This window comes from Nematostella vectensis, chromosome 9 (genome assembly GCF_932526225.1).
Source record: "Nematostella vectensis chromosome 9, jaNemVect1.1, whole genome shotgun sequence".
Classification (NCBI taxonomy): domain Eukaryota; kingdom Metazoa; phylum Cnidaria; class Anthozoa; order Actiniaria; family Edwardsiidae; genus Nematostella; species Nematostella vectensis.
In genome coordinates this window covers 11,015,144-11,034,172 of record NC_064042.1, presented here as the reverse complement: position 1 = coordinate 11,034,172, position 19,029 = coordinate 11,015,144, and the positions used below count along the sequence as shown (strand labels likewise).

The window sequence follows — 19,029 nt, the reverse complement described above, 5'->3', positions numbered from 1 at the left end:
AAGTTACCCAAGATTGACTTTTAGTTAATCTCAGCCTTTTCGGGTTATGATATTTCCCATATTTTGTAAAAACGAAGATTCAGCGAAGTCAAGACAACCTTTTTAAAGCCAAAGTTTTCAATTTTCACTACCTGCGCGCGCTGCAAACACCGGTTGCAAACGCTCGCGCACGCACTGAAAATCTTATTTCAAAGTAGCGCGCGCTGTATCAGAATTCTAAAATAATTTTTCAATTTCCATCATAACATGGCAGATATCGCTCCTTTGAAGTGTAAATACCACGAAACACTATTGGCGCAGGCCAAATGCCACGCGCGGGCTTTGTTTCACTTCCGGTTCTGCGTTTTCTAAAAAAAGCTTTTTTTGTCGCCAAATTATTTCAAAACGCAATATTCTTTCTGTATTCCTTTTTATTAAAATCTCCTTCATATAGTCAAGCATTGATTTAGCGTTAATCTAACAGAAACCAAAATTATATCAAATAATCTGGATTTCAGGACCTTTGAAAAATCATAAAAATAACAATTACTCAATAATTTCTAAAACGCATGCTTGGCTTAATGCACTCATCCCTCAAGATTTATAAAACTTATTCAATATTTGTTTTCGAGCAATTTTACTTGAAATATTTGCTTTTATATGTATCTATGACGTCACGGGGTAACGTCATCATAATAGTCAGCACACTTTTGTTGGTCAACTTGGCAAATATCAGACCTTATGACTTTCTACAAGGCTTTTATGCTATATTCAATTTTCCTTAGCAACAGATGTCAGTACACCCTTAACAGGAGAGCAAGAGCACGCAAAGACGTATGTAGAGGCGTCCGCCATCTTGTTTTCCGAAAATCGCAAAGCAACATGGGTATTTGGCGGGAAAAAGCACGCGCGCGCGGCTTTTCAGTTCTTTGCCTCTTTTTTTTTTTGCCTGTGATTGCTTTCCTTATTTTTGAGCAGCTAAGTTTTTTTCATGATTCAGTTTAACATTCGTTTCTAGAAACATCATTTGATAAAGCTTTGTCAAGTAGCATAAAATTATTGCAAACAAACTAACAAGTCTATGGCCCGTTTTTCATGATCCGTGAAAGCTGAGATTGGACGTACGTGATTAAGTATTTGACATAGCATACCCCTCCCCCCTCCCCTAATAACATAGCCCCTTACATTTTTCTCGCGTGCGTTGAAGCTTGCATTATGCATGCCTTAAAACAGGGTATTGTCGTTGTTGTCTAGGATATAAGACGGGAATAACACTTAGGTCGTCAAGACGGACAAGGTCTTATCTTTAACCCTAAGCAAAACATAACAAAATCCCAATAAACAGTTCACTGAATTACTTTGAATAGGCTGAACCTCCAAAAGCCTTTCTTTTGTTCTGTAAATAAGAAATGTATTCAGGGCAATTAGCCGAGTAGAACGTTATTGAATTAGTCAACATTCTTATCAATGGGAGGTCTTTGGAGTATGCGAGCAAAATTTGTCTGTTGTTCACTCTTTTGTTAGAATACACTTGAGCTAATCAAATTAAATTAAAAAAACACATGTTTTGCGTCTTTACCATAGGCTAGAAGTCTATTAGAAAGCGAGGAGTTTGTTAAGAAGACAAACCATAATGGCAGATGCCGAGAGCTTCAACCCTGAAATCCAGCAAAAAACAGTACATCAAGTCGAAACCAACCTGCACAATTTGAGCACCAATGAGTCAAAGTTAATCGCTGAATCAAACAGTGATTTTGAGGCAGGGATAGTAGAAGTTTTCGGAGATGCGAGTAAAGATGATAGTGATGATAGTGGATGGGATACGGACTTGGAATGTGATGACGAAATGTCTACATCAGGTCGTCGAAGTTTTGACTTGGCGGGAAAGTCGGCCTATCTGAGAGCTTGCAAAACCCTGAACGTAACACCGATTTCGTCTTTGCTTCAAAACATCGAAAACAAAGAGATATCTTTGGCGCATCACGGCTTAGGCCCGAGGGGAGCAATGGCCCTCGCAAGGGCTCTCGCAAAGAGTACAACTGTTGAAAAACTCGACCTAGAAGAAAACAGACTACAAGAAGAGGGGGCAGAGTCCTTTGCCAAAATGCTGAAAGATAATTGTTATATCACGGAATTAAACCTTGCGGGAAATGCAATGAGCAGTCGAGGGGCTAAAGCGATGGGCGAGATCATTGGTTATAGTAATTATATACGGAAACTAGATCTATCGTTCAACAATTTCATTGATAAGGACGGGGAGGCTCTTTCTAAAGGACTAGCTGCCACATTGACTCTCAAAGAACTTCGTTTGAGCCACAACTCTTTTTCTGAAAGCGGAGGTGAGCTTTTAGCCCCAGGTATTGCAGCTAATTACTCCGTTGAATATCTAGACTTAAGCTGGAACCATTTGAGAATGAAAGGAGCTATTGCTATTTGCAAAGCGATGGGCGAGAACGCATCGATTCGAGTTCTTGATTTGTCGTGGAATGGTTTCGCCGACGATGGAGCCGCCGCAATGGGCAACGCACTACGACATAACAGCACTCTAAAAGAACTCGACCTCAGTCACAACAGGATCACTAAGAAAGGAGCATTTGCGCTATCAAAAGGACTCGCAGTTAATGACGCATTACGAGTTCTGAAAATCGGCTTCAATCCTTTTGAGAGCGATGGCACGATGGCTTTACTCAAAGCGATGAGAAATAATGCCAAGTCAGCGATGGAAGAATTGCACCTGAATAACATAACCGTAGGAAAAGGGGTTATAGAGTTCTTGGACGAATACATGAAGCATAATCCCAATTTCCAAATTACACTCGGTGTGTCTCCAACAGACAGGCGAGAAGCCATGGATGATGACGACAAAAACGGAAAAATAAAATCGAAAAACCAGTTACTGACCATTCTGAAGGAGTATCTAATCGAGAAGCGGTTACGGGCGGTCGATCTTTTTAACTGCTTGGATAAGGACAAGTCAAGATCAGTGAGTCCGGAGGAGTTAATTGAAGGGCTGAAAAGGGCAAGGATTCCGTTGACGGATTCCCAGCTGAAGAGGTTGATCACTTTATTGGACAAAGACGGGGATGGGATGATTGACTACAGCGAGTTTGCTGCCGTCAACATGTAACAATGGAAAATTGCGACTATTAAGACGCGTACAGACTGTTCCAGGGACGAAAAAAAGTACTTTTTGACCCTTCAATGTTGCGACAGGCGCTGTTTGTACGCCCTGTACACATTCCCAGAAATAAGAGACATGGCCGCCACGCATGCGTAATAGTGCACATACAATGTCAAAATGGCTGCCATTTATTATAAGGAAATGTGGGGAGACATCACATTTTATCAAATTTTCTCGTTTCAGAGATTTTGGGCTCACGATGCAGGACTCGGGAAAAATCCCTTGCCATTCGAGTGATACACTTTCCGTTCAAACGATGCCAGAGAAAGCCCTATAATTGTTCCTTGGACATTGCACTTTTGTTCGCTTGAGAGCATACAATCCTCCATACATTCTTTGTAATTTTATTGAAATCGGGCATAAAAGTAGTAGTTTAAAAGGTAGAACTGTTCGCCGCATCACAGGTGCAGGACTCGAAATTGGTAAATCGACTATCCTTCTATCAAATTGGCCAATAAAATGTAGTTATAACTAGTTCAGGAACCATTATTGTTGTCTTTAAGATACAGACTGAAGCAAGGAAAACGGTGCGCTCCGCAAGAACAACTTCTCTCCGTTCGTCCGTTCTCCATTTTGTTTTTAAACGGCCCCACGGCTTTCTGGGATAGACACAGGGGAACCATAAAGCCTTTCTAAAAGACATTTTTTTTAAAATTTGCGCATATATGTTTCCCTACCTCAGCGAGACTGCCGCACTTCCATTATCATTGGACGTCAAATCAGAGATGCCCCTTGCACGTTGAAATACCGCTAATACTACTTTTATTTGGAATTTTAGTCAACCTGATTAAAAACTTCTAGTGTAACAACAAAAGGGAAGCCCCTGTGCTGGCCGGAATCTCGTTTTTATTTGCGATACCGCTGTTATTCCTCGCGGGCCTAGCAAAATGTGAGCCCAGAGAAACCGCTGGCTAATGTCCCTTATTTCTGGGAATGAGGGGTGTAAAGTAGTTATATAATGGTTCTTCTTTTGTCTATCGGTAACCGAGAGAGGCAATGAAGCAGAGAAGCAGCTTTACGTCTTCGATCTAATTGAAGTCGTGTCTTACTAGCTATAAAATTGCCAGACTCGTACCCAGCCGTTACTTGGTTTTGCGCGGACATCCACAGGGACCATGAAGCAGAAATTCCGACTCCTCAAACCGCATGCTAACTAACCTTCTTTGCAGCCGCTCTCTGTGTCGGTCCCAGATCCTCCCCGCTCGAGTGGGGAGGATCTCGGACCGACACAGAGAGCGGCTGCAAAGGAAGACTACATGCTAACCGGCATGCACCGTGCGCTTCTTCAACCTCCCCAAAATGCATCGCGCGACGTCTGGGAAATTGCAAGCACTAGCTTGGATGCTTGCACTGCCGTTCTGTAGAGTTTTGTAGCTTGGAAAAAGCAAAGCTTTTCTGACAGAGACAATAGATGTATGGAGTGCCGACTCTCGACGTCTGATAGAATAAGTTAATCCAGACTCGTACCGTCGCTCAAGTGGGGAAAAGAAAAAGGATATTTAATTTCCGATGTATGTGCGCAAAGTGTTATGGGATGGACATTTTTTTTGGTGATACGCAATGCCGTCTGGAAAGGCTACTGTTCCCCATAACCCTTTGCGCGCCTCGCTACTAATTCATAACGATTAGGTATGAGTTTGTTTCTATTCTTTCATTTGTAAATGGTACCATGACATATTGACGTATATGTAGAGCTTCACGCTTAGAAAAGCACGCGCGAGAAAAAAAAAGCGTAGTCAGAGTATTGTCAAACAATCTTATCACTGTGCCTTATATCGAAAAGGTACAACTACAGCGAACATTGGGTATTCTCAAGGGAGTTCTACATGCGAGGACTTTCCTCTGAAGCCTCCTACGCGGCCACTTTTAGTTCTGGGCTCCCTTTGCGCCCTTACTACACAGGGAACCCGAATGCTGCAGGGAAGCTACTCCCTGTGTTACTTTATTCAAAGCTGCTATGATTATTTCATTCTTAAGTAAAAGAGTTTATCCCGTTGACCCAATATAGCACCTGTTTTTTCCAAGCAAAGTCTAGTCACAATCAGGCTTCCCAACCATGCTCGGCGTCGTTCTTCCCCCGCCAAAACCACATAAGAAAAAAACGCGCTCTCTCTCCAGGAATATTTTATAATTTGATGATGGATAATATATCTGTTCATGTGGATTTTTGTTGAGACTGGACATAATAAAGAAAAATCGTCGAATTTAGAATGAAAAAGCGTAATTTCTTGGTTTTACATTGTTTCTCACGAAAACGTTTTAATGGTATCACTTAGCAACAAATACGAGTTGAATGGCAATAAGAACATTCTTTTTTGTAGAAACTACTACAACGAAAGTTATGTCCAGTGTTCTACTAGGTTATTGGTTCTATCCACTTTTATTTTCTTATTTGCGAATAAAATATCGTGTGTTGTATACAGTTTCTCGGTGTGTTTTATATAATGGTCTTTTAAATACATGGGATAGCAACCTCACTTATTAAGAGAGAAAAAAAAAACAATCGATTATGCAGTGTGTTAAGCAGATGTCTTTCGTATCATCTCCAATGCCTTTATTAAAAATTCACAAATTGAACACCAATTTTGAGGCTATTTACATTTTTTCTTCAAGTGTCAAATATCAATGTCTGTCACTATGACAACGGTTTAGCATTAACTCGAAATGAGTAAAAGGTCAATCTCAAATCTCGCTGTCGTTAGAGTGGTTGTATTTGTTGCTGCCATGGGTTAACGGATGGCAAATAATGAATTCGCTTAGGAAATCGTTGGATTATACAGCTTAGAACAGAAATCCTGACAACATTGGAGCTTTATCTTCAGAATCGTTTAGCTCGTGCTCAACTGTAAAAGTCAAACAGACATCTTTTCTTTTATGAATTTGACTGTTACAACTTGGGACGGATCGGTGGTGAAACAAAGATCCACTTCTCGAGGGAACAAACTCATTTTCACTTTGGGAAACAAAGGGAATAATTAACGAAAAGGTAATGTAACACATATTTCAGTGTCAATGAGTTTTACTTGGTAATTTTGATATTGGACTACTAACGGACTATAATCAGAGCCTTTTTCGTAAACAAACGAAATGTGCGTAACGAGGATAATTCATTTAAAGTTTTTATCGCATGATTCTCTCGTCTTAAACTCTAAATTAAGATTGTCTTTGGTCAGTTAGAGCCTTTGTTCAGTCAAACAAAGCTTTGATTTATACAGGCCTTAATCAATTCAAATCTACAAGTGCCTAGAATATCGTTGTCACGGCATTAATTGTGCTTGACGTTGGCATAGGACCAGTAATAGTAAAATAATTCAACCTTTCGCTCGAAATACAGACTGCTTAACTTCTGTTCGAATTGAGCGAACGCAGCATTGAAAAGAGAAAGGAGAAGAGAGAAAGAGCGCGTAAGTGTTTTCAAAACCTGCTACATGGCAATGACCGTTTCTTGAGCAACTGGGAAGAACGCAAAAGAGCATCAGCGAAGATAAGACAACTCTTTTTTTGTATTAGAATATAATTTTTGTGGAAAAATACAATTGGAATTGTTTATATCAAATACGTGCTGTTCTGTTTATTCATTTCACGGTTTAACGAACTCCATCAACCATTTGTAAGTCTACTATGAAGAAAGGCCGTGGTTGCCATTTGTTCGCCCATGACCTTTGAATATGTTGTTCGTCAACTCGTGGTCGAGTATGACCATAGCAATACTGACAGTATAACAATGTCTAAGGGGCGGAGGGATGAATCCGCAGGTGGCTTATAAGGCCAATTCGTGCAAGAAAACCCCTTCCACAAGTCGGACACCAGTAAGAGGGGGTCATATTGGTAGGTTGGTCAGCTCTAGCCTTGCGTTTTTGGCGTTTGTTTTTGGCTGCGTTGGAGCGTTTATTTTCTGAGTGGATGGCACCTTTGTGAATCAGATTACGCCAAATCGGTCTGTCAGATGCTGCAGTTTCCCACGTTGAAACGTCGATATTGAAGTCTTTCAGATGTGATTTGATGCAGTCTTTATAGCGTTTGCGCTGGCCTCCAACTTTCCTGCTTCCACGGCTTAGTTCACCGTACAACAGGAAATGGACGCTTTCTCATCCGCCTGTGACAACTTTGGCCTCACCATCAGTATCAAGAAGACTGAAGTGATGTATCAGCCCGCCCCAGGAAAACCATATCAGGAACCAAACATCACAGTTAAGGGGCAGCGACTTCAAGATGTAGAAAACTTCACCTACCTCGGCAGCACTCTCTCCCGCAACGCCAACATCGATGCAGAAATCAACAACCGCATCGCGAAGGCAAGCAGTGCCTTTGGGAGATTGAGGAAGTCAGTCTGGGAACGCAGAGGCATCTCACAATGCACCAAGATCAAAGTGTACAGAGCAATCGTCTTAACAACACTTCTCTATGGCTGCGAAACTTGGACCATCTACAGAAGACATGAGAAACTTCTCCAGCAGTTCCATCTCCGCTGTCTCAGAAACATCCTAAATATCCGCTGGCAGGATAGAATCACAAACACTGAGGTTCTGGAGAGAGCAAACCTCCCCAGCGTCATTACCACCATGCGCAAAGCTCAGACACGATGGGCAGGACACGTCTGCCGTATGTCAGACTCCAGAATACCCAAACAGCTGTTTGAATATAGAGTTGTCGTGATCACTCTAGCTGTTTACACTGTTTATAGATCCATTTAACATTGTTTACTTGTTGTCGTGGCTTTGTGACATATTTATGTTAATGTGAATGCGTGGTTTGGGTCTAAGGACTCTTTGCATTTTGGCTGAGCGTTACTGGACGAGAGAAGTCTGGAGGCTCTGGTACCCATTGTAACATATAATTTTATTATCTATTTACACGCGCGTACCCAGGACTAACTGAAGGGGAGTGCGCAGTCACTCAGGTATCAAAGAATAGTATCAGAAACTTATAATAAATTTGACGCCCCTTTAATAATAGTGGGGTGAGGGGTACCCCCTGTGTACGCGCCTCAGTTTCACAGAGCAGAGGTCTACGCTCTCAGCCATCTTCAGCATCATGCATCCGTTATAATCATAGTGTCTTATTGATAGTGCAGTTTCTTCTGTCTTTTAGGAGCTACAATTTAATTACCGCTGGTTCTTTACGATTTAAACGAGTACAACAACAAGCTTTACGACAGCGGAAAAAGTTCGCGTGTCCAGTCCTGGTTGTCGTTTGCGTGTCACGTTAACAACTTTTCTTTTAGCCTCTGGCCTAATCTGCAATCAATGGATGCCATAGGTTTGCAGTCTTCTTTTTTATAGATTCCCGTAGCAATGGCAGGAGTAGCACCCACTTGTGACCGGAATGCGACCATCGAGCGAGTTGACAAGACACTCCGAGTCTTGACGGCAGGGGGACTGAGGGGCCATCTCGGACGGCAGTCCGGTGTGACCAGTGCGCAAGCCCTGTTATCGGACGGAAGTGATAGTGATGAAGAAGAGTGGGATACCGACTTAGAGGGAGATGAGGTGGGTGGTGACGTGAACGACAACACACGGCTAGAGGTATAAGCAGTTTCCCACTATTTTGATTGAGGCTGATAACTTTTCTGTTCTCCCCTCCCCCCTCCCACCCCCCATCTCCCCTATAGAGAAATGCTTCCTTTGTTCCACCAGATCCTTTGGCTTTGCTGCAACCTCCAGCACCATCTCATTAGATAGAAGAAAATCACAATAAAATTTATAGCTCTTCTCTCCCGTCTTGTAGCAGTCAAACTCTCTCCCCTTATTTCATCACACACATTTTCATATTCGAACTGTTAAAAATTAATTAAACATGTTTATTTATCTTTATTTTTTTTAAGCAACCCAAGTCTACCTACGACCCGACAGGGAGAACGCTCTACTTACGAGCCTGCAATAAACTGGGTATCGTACCAGCGTCCTATTTCGTGCGTCACATGACCAATCCAGAGATGACCATGATGCACCACGGTCTGGGTCCCGTTGGTGTTCAAGCCATCTCATTGGCTCTGCTTTACAATACAACAATAACAGTTCTCAACATCCGGGACAACGGGATTGGCGAAGAGGGCGGCGAGATCATTGCGAAGCTTCTTAGGGAAAATTACTATATAACCGAACTGGATATATCAGAAAATCAGGTCGGAGCGAGGGGAACGCTGGAAATCGCGGAGACATTGAAAATGAATAATACTTTAACGAAACTTGGTATGGCGGGTAACGATCTGAGTGACAAGGAGGCGGCGCTTTTGTGTAGTGCATTATTGGTGAATAGCACAGTGACGCGTATTGACCTGAGCGGGAATAAGTTTTCTAACAAGGCTTGTGAGTATATTGGAGCCCTTTTAGACGAGAGTTACTCTCTTGAGTATTTGGATCTCAGTTGGAATCACATCCAAGTCAAAGGCGCGCAGCGGATCGCCAAGGGCCTCGAAGGGAACATGAAGTTAAAGACTCTGAAGTTAGCGTGGAATGGAGTCGCTACGGACGGTGCCATAGCGTTGGCGAAATCGCTCGAGGGAAACACGACCCTTGTAGAACTAGACTTGAGTAGTAACCGGGTTGGCGATGAGGGTGCAATCGCATTTGCACGTACGCTAAAAAACAATTCGTCACTAGAATCCCTCTACGCGGCGAAAAATAATATCACCGAAAATGGTGCATGTTCACTTTTGAACGCAGTCATGCAGAGCTCGGGTTCCACGATGATCAAGATCGATCTCACGGGGGCCATCCTCAAAGACGACTTCCATTCCCTCATGGACGAGCTAAAAATAGTAAAACCGGACATGGTCGTTGTTACGGACATTTGTCCAGAGCCGCGGTCGCGCGCGGACACGCCTGACCCGAGTACGTTGTTGAGGAATTACCTGGCCAGGGAACACGTGCGAGTGGTGGATCTCTTTCGTCGCCTGGACAAGGACCAGAGCATGCAGGTCAGCGTGAGGGAATTCGTGGAAGGGTTGAGGAAATCGGATGTTGGATTGACAGCGTTTGAAGTTGAGAAGATCATAGAGTCCCTTGATGTGGATGATGATGGAGAGATTGATTACAGCGAGTTCGTGTCTATTCAGGGAATGTGGAAAAGCCCGGAATCGAAGGGGGCACGAAGTAGGCGTGCGTCCAGAAAAATTTGAACAGACCAATGAGGCTATTTGCGCGAAGAATGCCTTAATTCGGGGATTACCGATATTTTACTCAGAGGCTTCTACGACTACTAGACTACTAACTGGAAGGGAACGCGGAAATGAAAGAAAAAAAAAAACACACAGAAAGATTTCGATAATAAACTATCAGATGCAACAAATTAGAGTATACTTTTAAAGCATTATATGGCTGTATAATCTAATAAAGATGTAAACATTTTTATCATGAGCAGCCAGGGATCATATTAAAACAAAGATGCAAATATTGCCTTTATGAAAGAATTATTTATTTTGTACTCATATTAGGATATGCAAAGCCGCTGAGAATTACATGTTGTACAGTGGTTTGCACCGTTGATTTTGGACAGCGGTAAGCACCATGTATTTGCGGCCAGCGGTAAGCACCATGTATTGTTGCCAGCGGTCAACGCCGTGTTTTGTGGCCAGTGATGGCCAGGGAAGAGTTCTAAAATGCTACAAACAGCGGTTCACCGTGCTACGACGTTTTCACGTCATAGATGGTGGAAGGCAGTAGAGGTATTTATCATCTTGTCATGTACGGGTTCCTTTTCATGATCCATTCGACTGTTTCAAGCAGCATAGTCATCGTGTAGTGCCTTCAATAGAGATTCACCTTGAGTAACTTCACCACCATAGTATTATCATCATGCATTTCATAATCATCATCATAATCCTATATACCGTAAGTATATCATCATCATTTTCATATTCTACAACACTTGATGAGCGTAATCTCGATATCTGATTGGTTGTTAGCTATAGTAAATTAGGAGATACCACGGGATTTGTAATCATTCACTCAATCCTCAATTTCGCAATCATCATAATGCTATACCCCTCCCCCTCCCCCTAGATATACCAATAATTTCAGAAGGTCTGAAAAACATAAAATAGGCCAAATACATCTTTAAAATCCTCGGTCTCTTTGAATGTCATACATTTACTGTACTTCGAAGTACGTTGTATTGACGGGCGTCGCCCCAAATTGTTATCTTGAGAGGGTGAAGCGGATCCCTTTCGCCGCCACTTTACTACAAGGGTGATGAATGCGTTACCTAGCGATGTTCCTAAAAGTCTTAATCTTCTCAGCAAAGTCGTCTACTGTTGAAGTGTGAGTGAAACAAGGGTGATGAATGCGTTACCTAGCGATGTTCCTAAAAGTCTTCATCTTCTCAGCAAAGTCGTCCACTGATGAAGTGTGAGTGAAATTCCCCGCGCACTTACAATACCGAGACATGTTACTGTCTTTTATCTGGAATAGAAAGATGACTTTGTTACTTTACTAATATTTGGGTATAAAAACGGCTATCCATAAGGAGCACATTGTGAACTGTTTCTAACAAGATAGCCTGTCTCTTTTCATCGTGAGCTATTAAAGCTTTTTCAATTAAGATTTCAAAAGTTATGGTGGTTTCCCAATATACGTGTGGTATCCCAATAGGCATCTTGCAATAAGAAGTCACGTGCGTTTGAGTGGCAAATTCAAGCCACAAAGCCGTAGCATGGCACATAAGTCACACCCCTACTGATCATTTCCTTATAATTTTTACAACAAATATTGGGGGGGGGGGGGGGCACATGCCCCCAGTAATGCTCCACTCCCGGCCCTGAGCCAGAATAACAACAGAAATGGTCGCGCCTGTCACAACAGACAAATAAGCCCTCTGGCCGATTTGTAACCGCTTGTTGCTTTTTTGCTGTTGCTATTTTGCCACCCAAAAAGTTTCGTGATTTCTAAGTGCAAGTCGCAATTTTACCCAACAGCAACTGAGATAACATTGGGTAAGCGGCTAACCAAAAAAATAATCGAACCCATCGGGGCATTGGTAATTACCCCTTTGCATTTGACACACTTAAGGTCCTGTAGCACATATCCCATTGATCGCTTCTGCACGGCAGAGATCAGTTGGTGCTCGATGGCCTCCATGTTGTACTCGTTCAGACAGTTAGGACATTGACAGGACGCCCTAGGGAACGGAAAGAACACCAATAAAGCAAACACTTCTTCAAGGGAGCTCGGGGGGCTTTGGTGACCAGGATCGTTTCGGGAAGCTCGCATCTTGAGAGAGCATTGATATGCCAGTGGCACTGGCTTTGCTTCTCAAGCCAGAGCTCTCGAATCCATGGTCAGGTCAATTAACCTTTTTTTTTTCAGAGGTGCATATGTCTGGCTCCCTACAGTGAAGACTGTGAATCTTCGTCTTTTCGAATAAGGACCTTTAAGTAAAGATCGCGTTTCTTAGCCCACTTTGTCCCTGTAAAGGTGGACGTAGGCAAGGACGCGGCCTATAGGCACCGTATAAAGTGACACGTGCTTACACACTACGATCTTACATTCATAATAAGTGATGCGGTTAGTTCACAGAGGCTCACTACTTAAGTAGAGGAAACGAAAGGGCAATTATGATGCACGCATGAACCGGACGGAGAAGCATAGAGAATGTCATGTACTTACGGCTTGTTCCCTTCAGCGGGCACTATACATGGGTCACGGCACAAGTCCAGATCTCGGCACGCATTACAGTATTCACAAATAACCTGTAATAAACAAAGGATTCAAATCTTGCAGATATGTTACGTTTAGACACTGAGCAAATGAAAGTCAGAGGCGATTACTGCGCATCCACCAATCAAGTTTTTGATTTGTAATGGGGCATATTTTGTACTCTCTAATTGGTCAACTTATTGCTGTGAGATTGCGTGATTAGAAGCCATCAAATGGAAACAGTTGAAGGCTTTTGATTGACAGAAGTAAAAATGTATTTTGTCGCTCGATTTCAGGAGCGTGAACCTGCCTGCCTGCCTGAGTTGTGCTAACCTCAGGTAGGACAAAGGAGAGACAGGGGTCCTTAAATGTCGCTTCTTGTGAGAATTCTCCGATGCCGATGAGCTTGAGGAGATCACGACGAAGTTTGTTGACTTGGTGATGAGTGTTGCTATCAAGAGCCAGGACCTTGAATAAAGCAAAAAGGTGTGTAATAGAAAAATCAATGGCCGCAATACAGATTCGTATGGGTATATGGTTTTGGGGACATTAATAGTCTTCTCATCAATACACTAGGTGCCAGATACTTCCCTACAAAATAACCTACATATATGTAAGGTTGTGTAGTAGGAACACCCTGCCATATACCCTACCCTTTTTATACGAATTGGTGTACAATAGGAGCATCAATGGCCTATTTAAGAACAAATTACACCCTGGCAAAGATACGCGTACCTTACAGACGTAGTTGACGAACTCTAGGGCGGGGTTGTTGAGGGGTAGATGCGAGCCTGGAAGGATTGGAAACTCGGAGCTCGGATCCTTGTTTGATGACCTGTCGCCCGACAGGGTATGCTGGATTTTCTGGGTGATGCTGTTTCCATAAATCAAACGGGTTAAAGAAACGGAAACATGCGCATGTAATGCAGCATATTGAAGCTTTCCATTATCCCAGCTCAGCTATATATGCACTTTCAATGGAACTAAACCTAAAAAGCTGCCATTAAGGACATCGACAATAATACATTCAGCGTAGGCATATGCTTCGTCGTACCATAGCAGGAAACCTCAGGGAAACTATTGCTTTTTATAGACGCGTACAACATACCATTTCAACCCTGTGATGATTATTTGCCTGTATCATAATTAAATAAACTATGTCTGTATGTACCTAAAATACATACGTGGCCTTTCTCAAGATTTCAGTAACTCTTTCAGGTGTATCAAGACGCTTTAATCTCTCTCTACGACCCGCCAACTTACGAGAAAAGTTGCTGAGTCATTTCTCCTTGGATCCGCTCCTGCGCAAAGTTCACGTGACCAGGCGTGGTGGAGCTCTCCTTGGCGCGCTGTGATTGGCTACTTCCCCCGCGACGCCTGATGGGAGTAGTTCCAGGCTCTATGATGCGCCTCTCCTCTATTGCGTGCTTGTACATGGCGTGGATGTGCCCAGCTATTACAATCTACGACACAGGGTGACCATAATGACCACGGGCGACAGGACAGCTTAATGCTGGTTACATAACTTATGTTTTGTTGCATGAACAACGGGTCAAAGAGACGCGTACGACTGCTACGCTCGCCAGGTTAAGCTGCAATAACTAAGACAAAACTTAACCACTATCAAACAACACACAAAGACGACTAAACTTTTCTATAGCCCGTGTAATGACCGCCCAGAAGCATGCCGATCACACCACAATTTTACCCTTACAATATATATAGTCACAAAAGGCATTCATTTCTCAAGCGAGTAACTGAGACAGGTTCAATCAACTATCGATATTACAAAAAAGCTAATCATTATGCCACCATTTTAAGTTTCCACTTTCCGAGTCACACAAAGGATACACACGAGTCCATCGGCTAATTCAAGTTGGTAACTGGGGATACTTTCCTTCAAATTTCGTTAATAAAGTATCGGACTTTAATCGTGGGTTATCATTTAGAGCTTTCTTTGCAAAGATACCGTTTTAGTTGCAGAACAATAATGACGGAGAGATCGAGCAGCCTCCCTTGAGTTTTAGACAAGTGCGTTCCAGTATATACAGATATAAAGCTGTAGTTTAACTAGTCATGTGTAACGAGGAACCGGGGGAAGGTATCCGATCATATTCCCTGTGGAACATCCAGAGGCTGTACCAACTGAGCTACAATGGATTGAGACAAGATTATGGTAAATGCCCTACAGCTCCTATGCCTTGCTGTGATGTCGAAACTAACGGTAATAACGACTATGAAGTTAGCATGAAAAGGTTGTACCTGGAAAAAGTTCTGACAGGAGGCACCGGTTGGGAGATATTTCACAATGTTCCAGTTCATCTCGATCTGGGGCTGCAGATTAAACACAACGATTAAGACACAAAGTATTGCATACATTGACAACTGCAGGTAGAAGGTAAAATACAAGCGGCTGATTTGTATGTAATTACAATGGCGAACCATCTGGGGTCTTACTTTGATACCCACACTAATCAGACGCGAATATGTCATCCTTATAAAATAAATAACATTATTTGAATTCTTCTCGTTTTTGTGCAAATGCACATTATACAGACTGAAGACCGACATCAAACATTATAAATGTATCCAAGCAATCACGGATATGGATCATGTATCGTGATGAATGTGTCCTTCATCCCGGGTGAAGGCTATCTGTTAGCACGAGACAACGCTCGAGTGAATAACACAAGATACCTAACTCACCATCCTCGTTATTATTATCGGGCGTGCAAGGTAACACGTCATCTTGAGTAAATAACACAGGATACCTAGCTCACCATCCTCGATATTATTCTCGGGCGTGCAAGGTAACACGTCGTCTTGAGTGAATAACACATGATACCAACCTCACCATCCTCGTTATTATTCTCGGGCGTGCAAGGTAACACGTCATCTTTAGGAATAACACATGATACCTACCTCACCATCCTCGTTATTATTCTCGGGCGTGCAAGGTAACACGTCATCTTTAGAAATAACACATGATACCTACCTCACCATCCTCGTTATTATTCTCGGGCGTGCAAGGTAACACGTCATCTTCGTCATCTTCAGTCTCACCATTCGTGTCCTCGTCACTCGGCAGTTTGCCACGGACACCACCATGGTTCGCCTGTTAACGAGGTAAACAATTTGATGTTGCTATTTTGTATGATGATGCTAAACAGTAGAAGAACAATAGCAGCCTTCGCTCCTGCTTCTTTTGTTGTTGTTACTGTATCGCTGATTCTGTTATTGTTGCTGTGCCGTTGTTGGTTTTATTGGTTCTAGATGAACGAAATATTGGTAACGTTCCTCTCGACATTGTATAGACAGCCTTGAGCCTTGCTTAACAACTGCTAACAAAACTTGTCGAGATGACCACATCCTTAACACCTTTAACTGCCACTTTTCTAATATAAACAGTTTATATATGACCTTGTTGGTACTTCTGGTGCGATAAAAGTGGGTTGTCAATGCTGTGGAACATATCCTTCCTTATGGAGACAAGCCACCAAACATTTTACCCTCTGTCCAACAAACCTTTGATCTACAACCCCACCTTATCAAGCCACATAAGGTACTCCCAACAAGAGGTCGGCGTGATGTCAATGCTGTGGAAAAGATCCTTGGATTGGATGCTCTTCAGGATAAAATCAACGTACGCCAGCGCATCAGATACACTGTGGGATGGAAATTGTGCAGGATATGTTAGATGGCTTGCTGGTCACATACCGACTGCTACCTATTCTTACGATAGGCAATCTGTTAATTACTAGTTCTAAAGGCAAATAACTCCCTTACTTATACAAGTACAAAGAAATGCAAAAACACTATTAACATCAAAACGTTAGTTCGGGTTTTTTTGGAGGAAGCAAATAAAATACTCATGCCTGCCTTTGGCTCATATTTGACCTCATGGTATTTAGCAACGGCCCGCACTGTCAAGCAATGTGGCGCTGTTTGAACAGTATGTTACAAGATGCTGTGAGGTGTGTTTGATGATAATAAACTTTAAGTTAACCTATAAAGGTTACGCTAGCAATGGGGCCTGCTAAATGCTAGTTTGCTAAATAATAGAATTCAAGGAGAGATGGAACAAGCATCGTCCTACCTCCGTTTCTTGGTGGAAATGATTATTTTACTGAAGCTTGCGAAGATAATGGTCGATCCGAGGCGTTTGAATTCTCCGACAAGCTACAGAAAGGAACATAACTTTAGAAAGGGAGTTTTATTCATAATGGATGAGTAAACTCCTCAATACAGACGTCAGTTTATAATTTCCAGGGGATAACAGAAATGAAACAGCAAAGAATAGCCGTGCTTTTTACTTCATTATCTTTCATTATATCTGTTGGAGGGATTGTAATTTCCTGGGTTAAATCCCAGGGAATCATTTCTAAGCATAATCATAGCCTGACCTGAAGGAACAGTTTCTTGATCATCCTTTGAACCATTCGACACAAGGCAGGGTCGTACAGCATTGCAGATGGCGAAGACAACCACCTATGACAATTCGAGAATTAGATTGAAGTTTAAATATAAATTCTGTGCTACGCAAATTGTAAGGTTTTAAGCTTAGATATCATTTATTGAAAGCACAATTGGCAGAACGCTGTTTTATTAATTCTTTTTTCTTTGCAACTAACCTCGTCGCTTTATGATTATTGAATCAGACAGTGAGTAAAGACATTTTTTTCTTTTGTTGACTTTATTAACTTTTTGCAAATCAAAGTCTTCATGAAGACTTTATATTAAGGTATTTTTGTTGTTGTTGTTGTAACTATACTTTTCAGCTCAATAAACTGAATTTGCTACAAGTATGTAGTCGATTGACATTCTTTCCCGCGTTATTTTACCTTGATTCCTTCGCTCGGACAACCTCGTCATGGTTTTATAATGTGCTCGCAAAACTTTCAATTATGTATTTACAATGAAAATTCTCGTTATACGATTAATAAAAAGCTCGAAGACTCGCTCGTTCGTGTTTAACCACAAGCCACTCGTGAATGAAATCCCGTACATCGCACTTTCTATGAAGTAAACTATATATATATATATATATATATATATATATATATATATATATATATATATATATATATAGGTCATATCGGTATCGCCGGAATTGTATTTTGATCCTGTATTTAACGTTGCGTCTGTATTTGTAATATCGGTGTTCTTAAAGCAAGATTTAACCGTTGCTAGAGAGCTTTGTGGGTTTTTCTGTCCATAGTACCAAGCTGTCGTTATATCAGTGTACCGTAAGGCAATAGTGGGCTGTACCTGTAGAAGTGCATCAGCTGGGCATCGGCGTACTGGTTCTGGTATGCTGAGACCTCGTGAAGCCAACTGTGGACCATGCCCTTCAGAATCCTGATAACAAATCAGACAGCATCAGAAACAACGCGAAGCGCCGCGTGAGTAGGGCCCCATACCTAAGAAAAAGTGGTATATAAAACAAATACGGTAACAAATATTGGTAACACATCGACTCGAGTTTTCGTGACGCGATTTCCGTCCGTCCGTCCCTTAAAAGCATCGTATGACAACCAAACTTGGCAGGTGTTGCTGACGTCATCAAAAAAAAAAAAAACCATTTATATTTCACGAAGGAAACATCGTATGGTAACCAAACTCGGTAGGTTTCATGTAGGTGTCAAGGGGGATGCAACAATATCGTCACGTGTTGTGTGACGTCATCGATGACGTCACTTAAAGCGAAAAAAAAAACCTTATTCAAAGCAAAAACATTCATATCTCTTGTAAGAAACATTGTTTCACAACCAAACTCGGTAGGTGTCATGTTGAAGTCAAGGAGGTTGCTCCAAGATGGTCACGTCATTGTGACGTCATTAATGAAGTCACTAAAAGCAAAATATAGTGACGTCATCAAAATGAAAAAAAACACATTCATATCTCGTGAAAGAAACATTGTATAACAACCAAACTTGGTAGGTGTCATGTATGTGTCAAGGGCGATACCAAGTTATGGTCACATGATGCGTGACGTCATCGATGACGTCAAAAAAACTTTCTCGATGTCATATCTATATTCATATCTCCTAAACGAAACACCATATGCCAACCAAACTTGGTATGTGTCATGAAGGTGTCAAGGCGGTGCACCAATATAGACACGTGATTGTGACGTCATCAATGACGTCACTAGAAGCAAAAATATGCTGACGTCATCAAATAAAAAAATATTAATATTTCATTAAAGAAACATCGTGTGTCAACAAAATTCGG

General features: G+C 42.0%; 2 protein-coding genes across 3 annotated transcripts in view; one reads left to right on the top strand and one right to left on the bottom strand.

Moving 5' to 3' along the window:
• Positions 1-1,492: 1,492 nt before the first annotated feature.
• LOC5507808 lies at positions 1,493-10,391 on the top strand. Its single transcript, XM_048732477.1, has 4 exons — positions 1,493-3,103; positions 7,219-7,755; positions 8,443-8,649; positions 8,985-10,391. Exons 1-4 carry the CDS (start codon positions 1,613-1,615, stop codon positions 10,278-10,280), a joined length of 3,531 nt encoding a protein of 1,176 aa, XP_048588434.1. The 5' UTR covers positions 1,493-1,612; the 3' UTR covers positions 10,281-10,391.
• A 163-nt stretch (positions 10,392-10,554) lies between these two features.
• Positions 10,555-19,029, bottom strand: part of LOC5507798 (DNA polymerase epsilon catalytic subunit A) — a 37,623-nt gene continuing 29,148 nt past the window's right edge. For both annotated transcript variants that reach the window (XM_048731965.1, XM_048731966.1), the window contains 13 exons: positions 18,064-18,153; positions 17,199-17,283; positions 16,892-16,974; positions 16,340-16,460; positions 15,791-15,910; positions 15,058-15,129; positions 14,059-14,258; positions 13,531-13,669; positions 13,129-13,263; positions 12,766-12,848; positions 12,145-12,277; positions 11,453-11,562; positions 10,555-10,906 (listed from right to left, as the gene is read on the bottom strand). In XM_048731965.1, the coding sequence (XP_048587922.1) occupies positions 10,834-10,906; positions 11,453-11,562; positions 12,145-12,277; positions 12,766-12,848; positions 13,129-13,263; positions 13,531-13,669; positions 14,059-14,258; positions 15,058-15,129; positions 15,791-15,910; positions 16,340-16,460; positions 16,892-16,974; positions 17,199-17,283; positions 18,064-18,153 (1,444 nt within the window). In that variant the 3' untranslated portion in view covers positions 10,555-10,833. The remainder of the gene's footprint in view (positions 10,907-11,452; positions 11,563-12,144; positions 12,278-12,765; positions 12,849-13,128; positions 13,264-13,530; positions 13,670-14,058; positions 14,259-15,057; positions 15,130-15,790; positions 15,911-16,339; positions 16,461-16,891; positions 16,975-17,198; positions 17,284-18,063; positions 18,154-19,029) is intronic.

Excerpts from the sequence above, each read along its gene's own strand:
- LOC5507808 (XM_048732477.1), top strand. The coding sequence starts at position 1,613 with ATGGCAGATGCCGAGAGCTTCAACCCTGAAATCCAGCAAAAAACAGTA. Across the intron at positions 7,756-8,442 it reads AGACACGATGGGCAGGACAC|ATTCCCGTAGCAATGGCAGG; the intron begins GTCTGCCGTATG and ends TCTTTTTTATAG. Across the intron at positions 8,650-8,984 it reads CCGACTTAGAGGGAGATGAG|CAACCCAAGTCTACCTACGA; the intron begins GTGGGTGGTGAC and ends ATTTTTTTTAAG.